The 15,565-nt window shown below is 47.2% G+C and overlaps 1 protein-coding gene across 3 annotated transcripts in view; it reads left to right on the top strand.

Annotated features, from left to right (window-relative positions):
* Positions 1 to 15,565, top strand: part of GLB1L (galactosidase beta 1 like) — a 415,681-nt gene that overhangs the window by 358,534 nt on the left and 41,582 nt on the right. For all 3 annotated transcript variants that reach the window (XM_086954375.1, XM_086954374.1, XM_086954377.1), the window contains exon 15: positions 14,280 to 14,411. In XM_086954375.1, coding sequence (XP_086810501.1) covers positions 14,280 to 14,411 — 132 coding nt within the window. The remainder of the gene's footprint in view (positions 1 to 14,279; positions 14,412 to 15,565) is intronic.

Genomic DNA, 15,565 nt, shown 5'->3' with positions numbered 1-15,565 from the left:
GATATACACATGGACATCCCTTCTTTATTTCTACTAACTCCATCATTTCCCATCACGGTGAAAAACAATCTAAGGATGGAGCCGATGCCCATGCGCACTATCGTCCAAGGGAGGAGTCGCCTATCTCGTGACTACAAAAGACTTCTTCCAAGACGACAACAACATGCAATCATCCGAGCCCAACACCAGGTGGCGATCTAATGCAAAGTGTAGAAATCTGCAGCTCTACATTGTATTGTATTGTAATTGCATTTATATAGCGCTTACTACCTGCCAAGAACAGATGCATACTGGTAAGTAGCATTTTCCTTTTTGTGCAAGTGTCTTACTGACACTATCCTGGATGCAAGGCAGCATTGCATTCTGCGCCAGAGGTACAGAAGGGGCGTATAACAACGGAACGTCCGCTCTTTTACGTAACTCATCCCATGCCCAGCACAGCGTCCCAGAGGAGTCCACATCTCCGCGTGGGCGGTGCGCTCTCTGGTAGAGTGCCACTTTAAGCGGGGTAGGAGCCATCGCATCAGTTTTGACTGCCTCATGGGGCTGAAAGGGCGTCGGATGGGCCCAATAATGTAAAAACTGTGCTTGGGCACATAATGCATATAGATGCATATCTGGGGCCCCTAGCCACCCTGCTTCAACGGGAGGGTCAGCAAGTCCCATTAAGTTCTGGCCTGTCCACCTGCCCATGCCAATGAAACCATCTGCGACTTCAAGGTGTTAAAAAAGTGCCTTGTAAGTGGAATTGGTATATTAACAAACAGATATAAGAATTTTGGTAAAATTACCATTATAGCCAGCGCTATCTTCCCGGCTAGAGACAGTGGGATCCTGGACCATACCTTCACCTTCTCCTCCAACCACGTGACAGCCCGGCTGTAATTTAATCTCCAAACCCCCAAATATTTAACCGCCTCAGCCTCCCACCTCAAGTGGAAATCCAACGTCATTGGGGGAGTGCCATCAGATAGCTGGAACATCGACGACTTGGCCCAGTTAATGAAGATGCCTGCTAGCCTGCCAAAACGCATAAACTCCTTCAAGACTGGATCTAGGTTCTCTTCCGGGTTGAGAATGTAGATGGTCACGTCATCTGCGTATAGAGAAATAAGTAGGCTCCAGGAGCTGAACCCTATTCCCTGTGCTGTGTGGTGTTGTCGGATGCAGGAAGCCAAAGTTTTCATCACAATAGCGAAAAGCAAAGATGATAATGGGCACCCCTGTCTGGTACCCCGCGAAATAAGAAATGGGTCGGAAAGTAGGCCATTCACCCGGATAAAGTGTACAACAGCCAAATACGATTAATAAAAAGCGGGCTAAACCCCATTCAACCTAAAATTGTGAATAGGTAAGGCCATTCGAGCATATCAACGCTTTGGTGGTGTCTAAAAACACAACCGCGCTCGCACGTCTGATTGAAAATAGTGCAACGGTGAGAATATTTTCCTCAAATTGTGTGAGGTCGACCTCCCGGGAAGGAACCCCGATTGGTCAGGAAGTGCAATGATGGGAAGCAGGGGCTGTAACCTATTAGCAATCAATTTGGCTAGGGTTTTAACATCAACATTTATCATTGATAGGGGACAATAAGAATCTAACTCCTTTTCCGGCTTCCCAGGTTTCAGGAGCGTGATGATGATAGCTTCCCTCATAGACTGTGGCAGCACACCACCCTCCAGCGCCTCCTCATATACTGCCAACAGCCTAGGTGTTAGTTCCTCTACATAGGTTTTTTAAAAGGACGGGGGCTTTGTCCAGCGGTATACCTTTCAGAACCTGGGCCACATCCTCCCCTGTGAACGGTAGATCCAAATATTCTCTATGGTTATTGTTGAACCAGACTAATGCTATTGAATCGAGGAAACTTTATAGCCCTTCAGGGCATGTCGCCTGGGTAGAAGTGTACAAGTGAGAATAAAATGCAGAAAACTCTAAAATTCCCACCTGACCCCTTACCGTGACACCCTGTGGGGACCGTATTTCGTGGATGAAGGCAGTCGATTGGGAGGGTCTAATCATACTAGCTAATGTGCGACCCAGTCTATCACCCTTCCCATATCTTCGCAACTCAGCATATTTCCCCAAAAACGTTACTTCGCGTTGGACCTCCTCGGCGAAGTCTAACAGTTTAGATTTCAGTAGTGCCATGAGGTGGGGTTCATTTGTAGAGTAGAATTGTTTCTCAAGCTCCTTTATCTGGGTCTCCAAAGATGAAAGTGTGCCGCGGATAGCCTTTAAGACGCCAGCTTTTCTAGCAATACACTGGCCCCTAACTACTACATTAAACGCCTCCCAAAGTGAAGCTTCGGTGTCAACTGAGCCCGTGTTCAAGGCAAAGTAATCTGTAATGCCCTTCCGTATTTCCTCTTTAAAGGCTTCATCCAGTAAAGCATGCGGCAGGAGACGCAATGAGAAAGTGCGGGGAACCACATCCGGGAGTGACAGCTTCAATAAGCATGGGGCATGGTCTGATAAGGAGCGCGATAAGTGCATAATGTCAGTGGTACAGGTAGCAATATCCCGGTAGACCAACCAATAGTCCAGGCGGAACCAAGCGCTGTGGGGGTCAGAAATACATGTGCCTTCGTCTACTAGAGGGTGTCTACTGCGCCATATGTCATATAAATCGCCATCTGAGATTATAGCTTTTAAAGCGGCGCTGGCAGCAGGGTGTAGTGGACGAGCCACACCTTTCCTGTCCATGTCATCCTCCAAGATAGCATTAAAATCCCCTCCTCACAATATTGTACTACAACCAGCTGCTCTGACTCTAGTCCACAGATCCTTATAAAAGTTAAGGGAGTCGACATTTGGGCCGTAGCCTGCCACAACGACGAAGGAAACCCCACTCAACACTCTATGTATGATGATAAACCTCACATCCGGGTCATTATGTACCTCCCCTTCCCGCCAATCCACCCCCTTTCTGTTCAGTACAGCCACTCCACAGGCGTAGTTAGAATAAATAGACGAGTACACATTCCCCCACCTATTATGCATCAGTTTCTGTGACGGTGTGACACTTAAATGTGTCTAATGCAGTAAAGGTATTTCTATATTATGTCTGGATAAATAAGCATGCACGAGTCTAGCTTTTCTGCTATCATTCAGACCTCTTACATTTCACGTAAGTAAATTTAGTGTTGCGGCGGCAGTGGCACAGGGAACCTTCCCATAGGGGCGTAGCGGCACCGACAACCTACCCTGTTCACGCGGGGTGGCCGGGATACTGCGGAGAGTGTTACAAGCCCACACCAACATACCCCAAGCAAACAGAACAACTGATCATTACATAATACAAAACCTTCAGCAATAGAGCACCTCCCGCAGGTCTACACCATATCACTGCAATCACCTAGGCCGGTAAGCTATATAATACACACAGCAGCCATTATCACTGAGTCAGCCATCTGCAGACATCCCAGCGCCTCCGGAGTCCGTGTTGCGCTTCCCACCAACATGTTTGGAAAACTTCAAAGCGGACTTCGCATCTGTGAAGAAGTGGGCCATACCATCATATGAAACTTTCAGCTTGGCAAGCTAGAGCAAGGAGTACGGGGTCTGAGCCTGTAGGAGGATATGTTTGGCTGGTAGAAATTCTTGTTGTGTCGCCTGTACGGCAGGGGTGAAATCCGGGTAAAACTGATTAGTCCCCTAATGTTTTATTTGGCCTTTGTCTCTAGCTAACCGCAGAATAAGATCCCTGTCTTGGTAATTTAACAGTTTTGTCAGGATTGGCCGAGGCATTGCACCAACTGTGGGCTTCGGACCTAAGGTTATGTGTGTTCTTTCCACGACAAAGACAGGGGACAAATGAGGATCAAAAAGTTCATGAAGAAGGTCCATTACAAATGTCGCCATCTTGGTTATGGCAGTAGTTACCGGGATACCAGTAATGCTTAGGTTGTTTCTACGCAACCTCGCCTCCAAATCGTTGTTCTTAGCATGGATAATGCCTAGGAGCTTGTCCATATGTAACAGCTGTTCCTTAGTTTCCTCCTGGAACTCATGGAATTCAGTGTGACAATTTTCAAGGGAATCTAGTCGGGTCTCGTGCACTGCCACCTGGGTCTTAACCGAGTCCAACTGCGTAGTTAGAGTATCCAGCTACAAATCTATATTTCTCGAACTGGAACGCATCTCCAACATGAGGGTGTGCAGGTCTTTGCCCTGATCTTCCACTTGCAGTTCCTGCTGTCCGTCCGATTGCGCATCTGGATTTGACTCAGCATGTCGCGTTGTCCATTTGTTGTCGAAAGTAAGTTTTGGTTGCTTAGCGTCTTGTTTGCCCATGATGTAAAGATAGGTAGTGGTGCAAACCACAAAAAGCGACAATCCACACCCCGCACCCTCCATCATCACTCCGCACCAGCACGATCGTCTGGGCCTGCTATATTTCTCTCCTCTTCGGGCTCCTCCAAAGCCTCCCAGTGCTACGTGTCCCACAGCAGTATCTCATGACCTATCAAGGAAAGTTGGACGTGACATTCTGGGGTCCTCTAGTTAATCCACGCTTCCCACGTTGGCTTTCCCAGTGGTTCACCTCGCAGGCCGCAGTGTCACAGGTCCAAGACGCAGTGCATAAAGTTAAAGTTAAAAGTTTTATAAAGCGCTCGTAGACCAAACGGTTTCTTGGCGCTGAGGACGGAAGTACGTGGGGGGCGGGGGTACAGCCTATTCAGCAAAAGTTTGCAAGAAGAGCTGGGTTTTCAGAGCCCTACGGAAGTCCATGTAAGAGGCAGTAGTCCTAATGCTAAGGGGTAGAGTGTTCCAAAAGGAGGGGACCAAGAAAGAGAAGCTCATGTCACTGTGTTTCTTCCTTCTGTAACGAGGAATGCACAGAAGGTGCTTAGAGGAAGACCGAAGGTCACGGGTGGGAACGTAAGCCTTAAGTTTGGCAGTTGTGAAGGCAGGCACTGTGCGGGCAAGGGCTTAAAGATCAGACATCCAAGTTTGAAAAAGGAGCGTTCAAAGAGCAGTAACCAATGTAATGTTTTCAACAGTGGGGTAACATGGTAGTGTTTGGGGAATTTGTAGACTAACCTGGCAGCCTGGTTCTGGATTAATTGGAGACGGCGGAGCTCGTATGCAGGAATACCGACATACAGAGCATTTCCGTAATCCAGACGGGATATGACCATGGCTAGCGAGATTCGTTTCAGTGCCGCAGTAGGAAATAAATGAGAGATTTTACGTATAATATGTAAATTAAGAAAGCAAGATGAAACCACCGCACTGATTTGAGAGTGCATGGAGAGATCACTGCTAACTCTAATACCAAGACTTTTAACAGAAATAGAGGGAGAGGGAGAGGGACCAAGAGAAGAGGGCCAGAAAGAGTTATCAGAGTTGAGCTTAAGGTGGTTGGAATTCATCCAGTCGCTGATAAAAGTCGTAACTGATTGAAAGTTGGGCACAGAAGAAGAGAGTGAAGAGATATTAAAGATAAGTTGCAGGTCATCGGTGTAATTAAACACAGAGACATCCAATTTTTGAAGAGCAGAGATGAGAGGAAAGATATAGAGATTGAAAAGAAGAGGAGAAAGGGACGAACCTTGGGCGACATCACAGGTAATAAGGCGAGGAGCAGCAGAGAAGCCGGCCAGCTGAACGGCCTGCTGGCGATTCTCCAAGAACGAGGTGTTCCAAGCCAAAGAGGATCCCCAAATACCTGCGCCTTTGACACGATTGATCAAGATGGTGTGATCGACCGTGTCAAAGGCAGCTGACAGGTCCAGGAGAACCAAGGCTCTGCATCTAAGCTCATCCAACACAGAGAGGATGACAGACTATGTGGAGTGCGCAGCACGAAAGCCTGTCTGATGGGGGTCTAAAAAATGCGTATTCTCGATGAAGGAGCTGAGACAAGTTGTAACATGACTCTCCAGGATTTTCCCCAAAAAAGGAAGCAGAGAAATAGGGGGAAAGTTACAAGGAGAGGACAGATCGGCCCCTGCCTTCTTCAAGATGGGAATAATTTTAGCACATTTGAAGAGGTCAGGGACCGCCCCCCGTGAGAGGGAATTGTTAAGAAGTAATAGCGGGGGATCCGGACAGACAGAGAAGATCTCTTTTAGTAAATGGACAGGACAACTGTGGGAAGAGGACCCAGATTTGACTTTGGTGAGTAAGGTGGAAAACGTTTCCCCAGATATCTGGGGGAACTGTTCCAGACGGTGGCGATCAGAGGAAGGCTCAGAGAAGTTAGGTGAGGAAGTAGGGATGTTAGCTTTGATTGTGGTAATTTTGTCAATGAAATACTCGTTAAGAGAATTACAGAGGGCTTGCGAGAAAGGAGGGCTTGAGGGTGACTCTTACAGAGGTGGACAGATCGTGGACAATAGAAAAAATTTCTTTAGGCTTATTAGCTGAAAGAAGGATTTTTGAAGTGAAGTAATCCAATTTAGCCTGAAGAATGGATTTCTTATAATCATGTAGCAAAGTGAGGTACAGTGATTTTAAAGTAGGGTAGTACCTCAATCTGCAATGTCGCTCAGCCTGCTTAAGAGCCAACTTTTTAGATTTTAGCTCGGAGGTGAACCATCTATTGGAATCATGAAGGCGGCAAGTCCTGAGGTGTTTTAGAGGGGCCAACTGATCGCAGGCTGAAGAAAGCCAGCTGTTAATTGCGATAGCCTAGGAGTGAGGGGAAATGTCAAGTAGGTTAGGGCGTGAGGATGAGAGGGCAGAGTAGAGGAGGGGTATGTCCACTCGTCCCTAATTTCGAGCCCAGGTGTTGGATGGAAGCAGAGGTTTACTAGCCTCCACAAGGTCGAAGGAAAATTAAATAAAGAAGTGGTCGGACCAAGGACATGGGCTGATGGTGGGAGTAGGAATGTGCAAGTTAATTGACCGAACCTGGTCCAGGATGTGACTGTTAGAACCGGCTGTCTCTAGTTGGCAGAGGTATGCACTTCTGACAAATAGGGACACACCTTTTCTAGTCAGGGCATGGGGATCACACCCTTTGATAACCCCTGCTCACCCCCTTGGTAGCTTGGCAGAGCAGACAGGCTTATCCCAGAGGCAGTGCGTTAAGCATTTATGACCACATACAGTAATAAAGTGAATACACTACAAATGGACACGACACAGTAGTATTATAAAAATAAGGATCTTTATATAAGGCTTAGCACAAGACCAAATAACGACAAAAATATACCACAGTCTTAATAAATACTCTTGGAAGGAAAAATAATAGTTCAAGCGTAGTTTCTTCTTAGCACAAAGTCTTTAGTATCAAAAGCAACTCTTCTTCTTTAAAACACAGTTCTTGGCAACAATGTAACCCACACGGGAGTCACACAACGTCGAGGCAAAGTTAATCCAAAGGTTCGGCGTCGACCGCGAGGAGCGCTACGTCGAGCCCGGAGTCGAGCAGACCCCCACAACACAGTACATTGGAAAAGCGAAGCACACGATGATCAGCGCCGTCGAGATGTCCGGCGTCGTGTCTCCGGCGTCGATCCGGCCTCGGAGTCTGGGCGACCTGCAGCGGCGTCGACAGATGTCAGGCAGGAGCAGCGCTCACCAGGTGAAGCAGGATACGGCGTTGTCGTCGATGTCGATGATGAAGTTGCAAGAGTGAGCAGCGCTCACGGCGTCGAGAGGGCTCGAAGTCGATGCGATCAGCAGCGGTGCAGACACGAGGTCACTTGGAGCTGGAGCCGAACTCCCTACTCACTGGCGTTGCTGCTAGCGTCGATCGGGCCCGGCGTCCGGCGTCGAGGAAGCGGGACGCTGGAGCCGTTACTCACGATGTCGAGCTGGATTCGGCGACGTCCATCGGTGTCGAGATTGCTGGTTTCTTTCAGAGGTGCTGGATTCTCAAGTTCCAGCAGTTACCACTTTAAGCAGATGAAGTCTTTTAGCCCTGTGACTTCAACAGGAGACTGGCACTCTTCCAGCCCTTGGAGATTTTCTTAGCAAAGTTTGAGAGTACACACACAGTTCCTCTCTCCTGGTTCCTTGGTAAAAATAAAGAAGCACTGCAGGATTCCCCCCAGCAAACAGCACACTGGCAGAAGGGGTAGGCAAGTCCTTGGATCAGCAGGCTTCTTGTCCTTGGTTTCAGGGTTCCTTGTCAGAAGTGATCTAAATTCTTGGTTCAGGGGTCCTTCTCTTATACCCCTTTCTGGCTTTGATCCCTTTGTCCATGCAGGGGAATTTCCCAACATCCTGGGTCTGTTGTGGGTGTAGCCAGGCAGAGGCACCTGGCCTATTCACTGAGCAGGGCTGGGTCCTCAGACGCCCAGCAGGAGGTGGAGCCAGCATTGTCATTGGCAGGAGCAGAGCTATCGGCCTCCTGGTAGGAGGTGGGGCCAGGATCGTCCATGGCAGGCACAGAGCCATCAGTCGCCTGGCAGGAGGTGGAGCCAGTATTGTATCAGGCAGGGCAGGCTATCAGAAGCTACTCTCCCTCTACTCTCAACGCAAATGTCCCACTCATCCCACACTGACTCATCAGATCTCTGGAGCCACCCAGCTCCTGTCACACACACACCAAACCAGCAGAAACCAGAAATAGTTAGACAAGAAAATATCCACTTTCTAAAAGTGCTATTTTCAAACCCAGAGTCCAAAAACCATCCACACAAACGGATGCGTAATTAAACCCCGAGTTCAGGGATACCAAACTCGACATTGCACCATGCTCCCCGAGCCAGCTAGGATTATAGCATTAATAATCGTGGCAGCCCATTCTAACTAATGGAGAGCAGGTTACCTCGCAATAGTGAAAAACGAATATGGCTGTAATTCACTATTAGGACATGCCAACTTGGTCAGGCTTGTCCTACCTTATACTTACAATGCACCCTGCCCGCGGGCCTACCATAGGGGTGACTAACATGAAGTTAAGGGAAGGTTTAGGGACTGGCACGTAGGTGTACTTGCGCAGTCAGCGTGACAGTACCAGACTGCACGTAGGTCTAGCAATGGCAGACCTTTAGACATACTTTTACTAGGCCGCTCTTGTGGGTGGCACAACATGTGCTGCAAGCCCACGAGCAGCATTTGTATTTACAAGCCCCGGCACTCCTGGTGCACTAGACTAGGGACTGACAGTAAACCAAATAAGCCAAACATGGAATTCAATCAATACAGTAATTTAACATAGGGAGCACTTGCACTGTGGCACTGATCAGCAGTGGCACAGTGCCCAAAGCATATACCAGCAAAAACATCGTAAACAGAGGAGGCAAACAGAAAAAAAATGGAGGAGAGACTCAAGCCAATGATGTCAGGTCTAACAGTGACCATGAATATGAGTCGGGAGAGTAGGTGCTGGGAAAGATTCAGATTACAAAGCAAGTCAGTGAATTCTTTAGAATGAGGGTCCTCCCGAGAGTCGGAGGGCAAATTGAAGTCGCCCAACACCAGGACACAAGAGTTATTTACCACTAGCGTAGCCAACAGTTCTTCGACTGCCTGAAGAAAAAGGGGCATTGACTGCGGCGGGCGATAAAATAGGACACAAGTTAAAGGAGCCGTGGTAGAGGTGGAGCGAATGACGAGAAAATCAACCGCTGCAATAGTAGGGAAAAGCAAAGGCAAAAACTGAAAATTCAAGTGAATAATTATTGCAACGCCACCTCCGGCCTTCCCATCCGGACGGTCAGAGCGTAAAATACAATAAGGGTCAGGGATTGCCGCTAATATGTCTCGAGAGGAATCAAATGAGAGCCATGTTTCAGTGAGAAACAACATGTCCGGTTTAACAGTATCCAAAAATGTAAAAAGTTCAAGCTGATCTTTAACTACCGAACGAGTGTTGAGGAGGTAGGCTGACACTGTCGTGGGAGGGGGCTGAGCAAGGGGAGGCTGGGAGGGCACAGATGCCATAACATAAGGCGGGGAGTGAATCAGCTGGCCTAAGGGAAATGGAAGGGATGTCGTGGGGCTGTGGTTTAGAATACCCATGTCTTTGATGCGTGAAAGAGTATAGTGTGGGAGAGCCCAGTTGCCCCGAAGTGCGACTAGTTCTTGGGGAGCATACATAAAAAAATAAGCATAGTGCCTGGCCGCTAGCCCTGGCTGGCCGTGGACGGGCGCAGACGGGCTGCCGAAGCGCCTGCTGCGCGTGCACATGAGCAGGGAATTAAGTAGGTCAGGATGCGCATAGGCTAGAGCGCCAACCTACCAGGAAGTGAGTCTGAACTCCCCGGAAGCCCTCCGAACAGTCAGCACACAGCAGTGTCGGACCGGGGCTAGGGGGTAGAGCAGGTGAGTGCAAATCAAAGAGAAAGGTTTTTAAATATCAATTCCTTACACTCAGAATCATAAAAACAGTCATGAGAATCCGCACGAACAACTAGCGTCAGCCCTCTGCCACCGGGTACTGATCGCGTCCGCTGTGCGTGCGCATGAGCAGGGAATTAAGTGTCCGGCTAAGGAGCAAGGGTTCATTTTGGGCCTATCTATAACCACAAACCTCTGGCATCAGGCCAACTAGGTGAAACCGATTATAGTTACTATGACTAAACCACTTCCATTCTTAAAATGTGGAGCGAGACGGGCTGTCTGAGGGGCACAACCATTAAAGTTCAGAGACCGTCCCCTACAGTAAGCCATGCAGTTCAGAAGAGAGTATGTAGTATGTAGTCTCTTGGGCAAGGTTGAGACCCGTTCAGGATTACCACACGTTTTACCTTCCTCTTCTATTGCATTAATAATGGGAACCAGGGCCAAATGTATAAAAGTATTTTCTGGTAGCTAGTCCTGTTATTCGGTAAATTCAATGGTTTGCGACAAAAAAAATTGTTTTTCAAATGTACTAAACCCATTTACTGACTCAGTAATGTGTTACCAGATCGCTAAATGGGTTTTAAGAATTCATTAGCAATCGCTGTTAGGGAGGGGCATGTTTAGGGTGTTTCTTCTAAATAGCGACTTCTAATAGTATGTATTCATGTTTTAACAACCGAAATCCGGTCGCAAAACATTAATATCTTACCAACTACTGAAAGGTAGTGGTACTCTGTTCCTGAATAAGAAGGGGACCCCTAGTGACCCCCTGCCCTTTATGAATGGTCAACAAAAACATTGGGGGGAGTACACAGTAGTCCATGCGAGTCCTAAAAAAGTAATAGATTAAAAAAAAATCTTTTTATTTAAAGTCATTGGTTTCCTTTAAGTAAAATAAGCTGCATTTTTTTCTAAATGCTTTATTTAAAAACAAGCTCAGACACGGTGGTCCGCTGTGATGACAGCAAAAAGCAGTGGCTCTGCAACTTGCGACCCGCCTCATTAATATTTATGAAGTAGGCTGAATTGCGACCCACTGCAATTCACTATTTTGCGGCCCAACCTATTAGTACATGGGTTTCTCAAAACGTTAGTGCACATATCATGACTGCGTTTTGCAAACCGTATGCCACTATATCTGTCCCTGTGCTCCAAAAGTAACTTTGTAATCTCCAGTGACTGTCGGAGTCGACACACAGGCCTGGTGCTGGCCGAGGAGCCAACCAAGACATGAGGGAGCAGAAGGGTTTCCTTGGAAATGTTCAAGAACAAGTTATATGTATGTAAACAGGGCATTTTGTACTTCATTTGTAACTTACACATTTACCTTTGTAAGCCATACAGTCGGTAGTAACAATATGATAATCTAATGATTTCTTGACCTAATCAATAAGACTGCGCGAAGGGTGACCTTTTCTTCGGACCAAAGTGTCAATACTGTTATTGGTGTACCCATCAAGACAAAGTGGAGTAGCCCAAGTCTTCTGGAACATACGCACTTCATGTGTATTGAGAAGCCGCCCAACTCAAATCTACTTTGTACCGAAGCACCCTTGTAGTCCATTATAGGATCTTGAATGCATTTTTCCCAATCCACATGGGAGCGGTTCCATGCGATCCGGAATATTGACAGCCTTGTCTCGTGTCCTAAACCAACCTAAAATATTCCAAGGTGTTACCTCCTTCACATGGCACATGCCATGGGTGGTATGAAGAGGGACTAAAGTACAGATATATGCTAATGAGTTATTTGGCTGAAATTGAATGCTGAAAGGGACTTGAACTTTGTTGAAGGCTTTTTTGGCACCAGGATACCTAGCTGCAGAAGGTGTTTTTGAATCACTTCCATTTTCAGTGATATGTCATAATATTCTATATATTAAATGTCATTTGGAGGCACGCCGCATGCTTGTTTAATCTGGACAAAATGAAAATGAAACTTTTCAAGCTATGTCAAGCAACATAGTCACAGCAGTCACCATGAGATGCCAAATTGCAAACTCCCAGGGCCCCAAAAAAACAAAGTGATGGGTGGAACGCTTCAATTCATCTCAGCCACTGGCGGTCGCTCTAGCTGCATCCCAATCCATCATTTTTCACCCACCATGCCACCTCAGTTTGATTTTGTTTTGATTTATAATTTTGTATAGCGCTTGAATGCCCTGGGGTGTCTTGGTGCTGCTGCTTTCGCATAAACGAGAGAGGTAAATATAAAAAACAGAAACTGCTCTAGTGGCTGAAGAGCCAAGACTTCAAGGACTTTCAGAAGGACAAAAGGTCTGGGCAGTTTCTTAAGTTTGTGGGAAAAGAGTTCCATAGTTTAGCGGTCCTCAAAACGAAACTCCTACCCCCCCATGATGCTCGTTTGACTGCAGTCTGAGGACGTACGTTTCCTAGACAGAATATACCAGACTAGTCTCTCAAGAAGATTGTGGACCCATGTCGTGCAGCGCCTTGAAAGCTGAACAAAGCGCTTCAAATTCTATCTTTTTGCCACCGGAAACCAGTGCGATTTAATCAATGCCTTCGAAAGTGACTGATATTTGGGTATTCCTTAGAGAAGCGAGCTGAGGCATTCTGTAACATCTGGAATTTAAAGTGGGCTATTTTCCGGATGCCCATAAATACTCCAGTTTAGCTAAGACTAGGGTGGTAACCACCAACGTTTGAAGGCTCGAGGGAATGAAAAGACAGATCTTTCTAATTATTCTTAAGTTGAAGAATACGGATGAGGCTAAAGCGTTAAACTGAGGTTTGAAGATCAGGTTATTATTGAAGAGAATCCCCAGGTTCTTTACTTTCCGCACTGGTGAGGGAGGTACTGCCATAGTTTGGACCCAGCCATATTCAAATCAGTGTTCACCCTAATCCAATGGGAAGAGCCCAGCCAAAACTGCGGGTCCAGGTCCTCAGTGAACTGGAATAAGAGGAACTCGAGACCCGTGAGATGGTGCATGTACGGAGAAAACGGGGACTACGGTAGGCAAGCCGAGGGCTGATTGCGGAGCGCAGAGTCTAGGTATGGGCGAAGTCGTACAGGCACAGACTCTTCAAAATGATCTATTTATTAGCAGAATGAAAATGCTGTTGGTTCACTTCTCCTGGTGCCACCAGATATCTTTTGAGTCTCCAAGCCTTCCTCCTTTCTGTGGTCTCTGTCTCTCTCCTTCCCCATTTGTTGTTTTCCTTTGTATGTTCTGGCGCCACGTCTTCCCAACACCTCTGCACAGTCCATGAAGGATCTCACTTTTCCCACTCTCGCTGCATTTTAGTATCTTGCACTTTATCTCTTGTGCGCTCTCTTGTGCTCTCTTTCTCTTTTGCGCTCCCTTCCTCTCTCTCGTTCCTGTGATATATTGATTGGGAGTGCACACACAGGCACTGTCTAGAGACACCTAGAGCTCACAAGAAAAGTGATGGCTGGAATGCTTGCATTAATCTCACCCACTGGTAAGTATATGGTCCTCCTCCCAGTCCACTGTCATTTTGCCCACCATGCCACCTCACATTGGACCCATCTATATGCAAATCAGCCTTGACCCTGCTCCAGTGGGAACAGTCCAGTCCAAACTGTCAGGACTTTTTTTCTATATGTTAAAGATACTGGGTACTCCCAGTGCCAATTTTTGGTCCTCATGAGGCATGTGGGAATTGTGCACTCAGTTGTCAGTTTTCTCTCCTGCCCAGCTCTTCCAGGGTCTGTGCCACCAGTGCCAAATGTCCGCCTTCACTCTAATTCAGCACTGTCTGGTGTACGGTGTGTTTTGCTCTCTCTATGCATATTGACTCACCTGGTATTGATTTAGACTTTAGATTTACTACTGTGTATGTGTATTTAGAGCTCACATTTACTGTTGTGTGTGTGTGTTTAGGGTGCAGGTGTACGTGTGTGTTTGTTATATGGAGCGTCTGTACTAACCACACCTGTTTTTCTCCATGCTTGGGTGCATATTTTGGGATATCCTCCCACCGGATACCTGTGGGGTGCCGCAGAGCCTGCTTTCACATTGTCCTTTTCCTCCACTGCCCAGGAGTATGTTGGGGTGTTTGAGAGAGAGGAATCCCCCGTCATCAATGTGATGGGCAGGATGGGGGACCAGCTGGACATTCTTGTGGAGAACATGGGGCGCCTCAATTTTGGAGCCAGCTTCAATGACTACAAGGTAAGGAGGCGTGGAGACAGGTTTGTGCATTTGAAATAGTGTCTTCTTCGTTCTCATCGTGTCCATAAGGATCTTTACTTTCCTCTCCAGGATAAAAAATAATAATAATTATTTAAATCTAGATTCAGATCCCTAAAGAGACCTTGGAATCCTGCATGTGTTCAGGTGTCCAGTAGAATGGACGCGGGTGGGTTCTGGTGCAGGTCCCAGTAGAATGGCTGGATTTGTGAACAAGTTGCAGTAGAACAGGAATGGGTGGGTTCAGGAACAGGTCACCTTATAATCGGTGTGTGTGTGCTCAGGAGCAGGGTCCAGTAGGATGGGCATGGGTGGGTTCAGGACCAGGGTACAGAAGAATGGGTGTTGGTGGGTTCGGGAGCAGGGTCCAGTAGAACAGGTGGGTTTGGGAACCACCCTTTCAAAGCGGATTCCTTTTTAGGTCGAGCCTAAGCAGCAGCGCGCATGCGCTGCATGCTCTGCAAGGCATGCTGTATTAGGGTATGCACTGGACGCCCCGCCCACTCTCCACCCATATTTCTAATTGGCTTGTGCCATTGTGCTTTGTAAACGCTGGCTTCCGATTCATTATGAGGCTTGTCAGTCTCTCCTTGGTACCGCCTTGTCTCCTTTTGTTACCGCCCATAAGGACTGGACCTTTTTACTGGTGTTGTTACATGCTCTGCTTTATACGTTGGTGAGCACTATTTTCCTTAATGCTCTTCCCCTATTCCACCCACGACATCACAGTACTCCGCACGCTTACTACTATTGTTATTTAAATTACTATGTGGTCTGCTATAACTATTGCAGCCACACATATTCACTTATTTAATATACGGCGCGTTCCGCTTTCAGTTCAGCGGCTGCGCTTATTTAATTATTTATTTTACAGGCGGCCACTTTCACATTATCGGCCATGCTTATTTATTTTATCAATTACTAGTGCGGGCCACTTTCACTTTAGCGCTTTCGCGGAACGTTTCTTAATTATTTTATTTTTACTTTGTGTGAAAGCTCACCATATTCGCTTTCAATTTAATATTGTCCGCACCACTGGCGTAACAAACTATGAGGGGGCCTCCCTGCAAGACACCTGGGGTCCCCCCTCTGGGCTCAATCAGGCGCCCTGCAGTCAGAGTGCTATGCTGAGGGGG

Source organism: Lissotriton vulgaris, chromosome 2_1 (assembly GCF_964263255.1).
Source record: "Lissotriton vulgaris chromosome 2_1, aLisVul1.2, whole genome shotgun sequence".
Lineage (NCBI taxonomy): Eukaryota > Metazoa > Chordata > Amphibia > Caudata > Salamandridae > Lissotriton > Lissotriton vulgaris.
The sequence above is the reverse complement of the archived record's forward strand: the minus strand, read 5'-3'. Positions and strand labels throughout refer to the sequence as shown.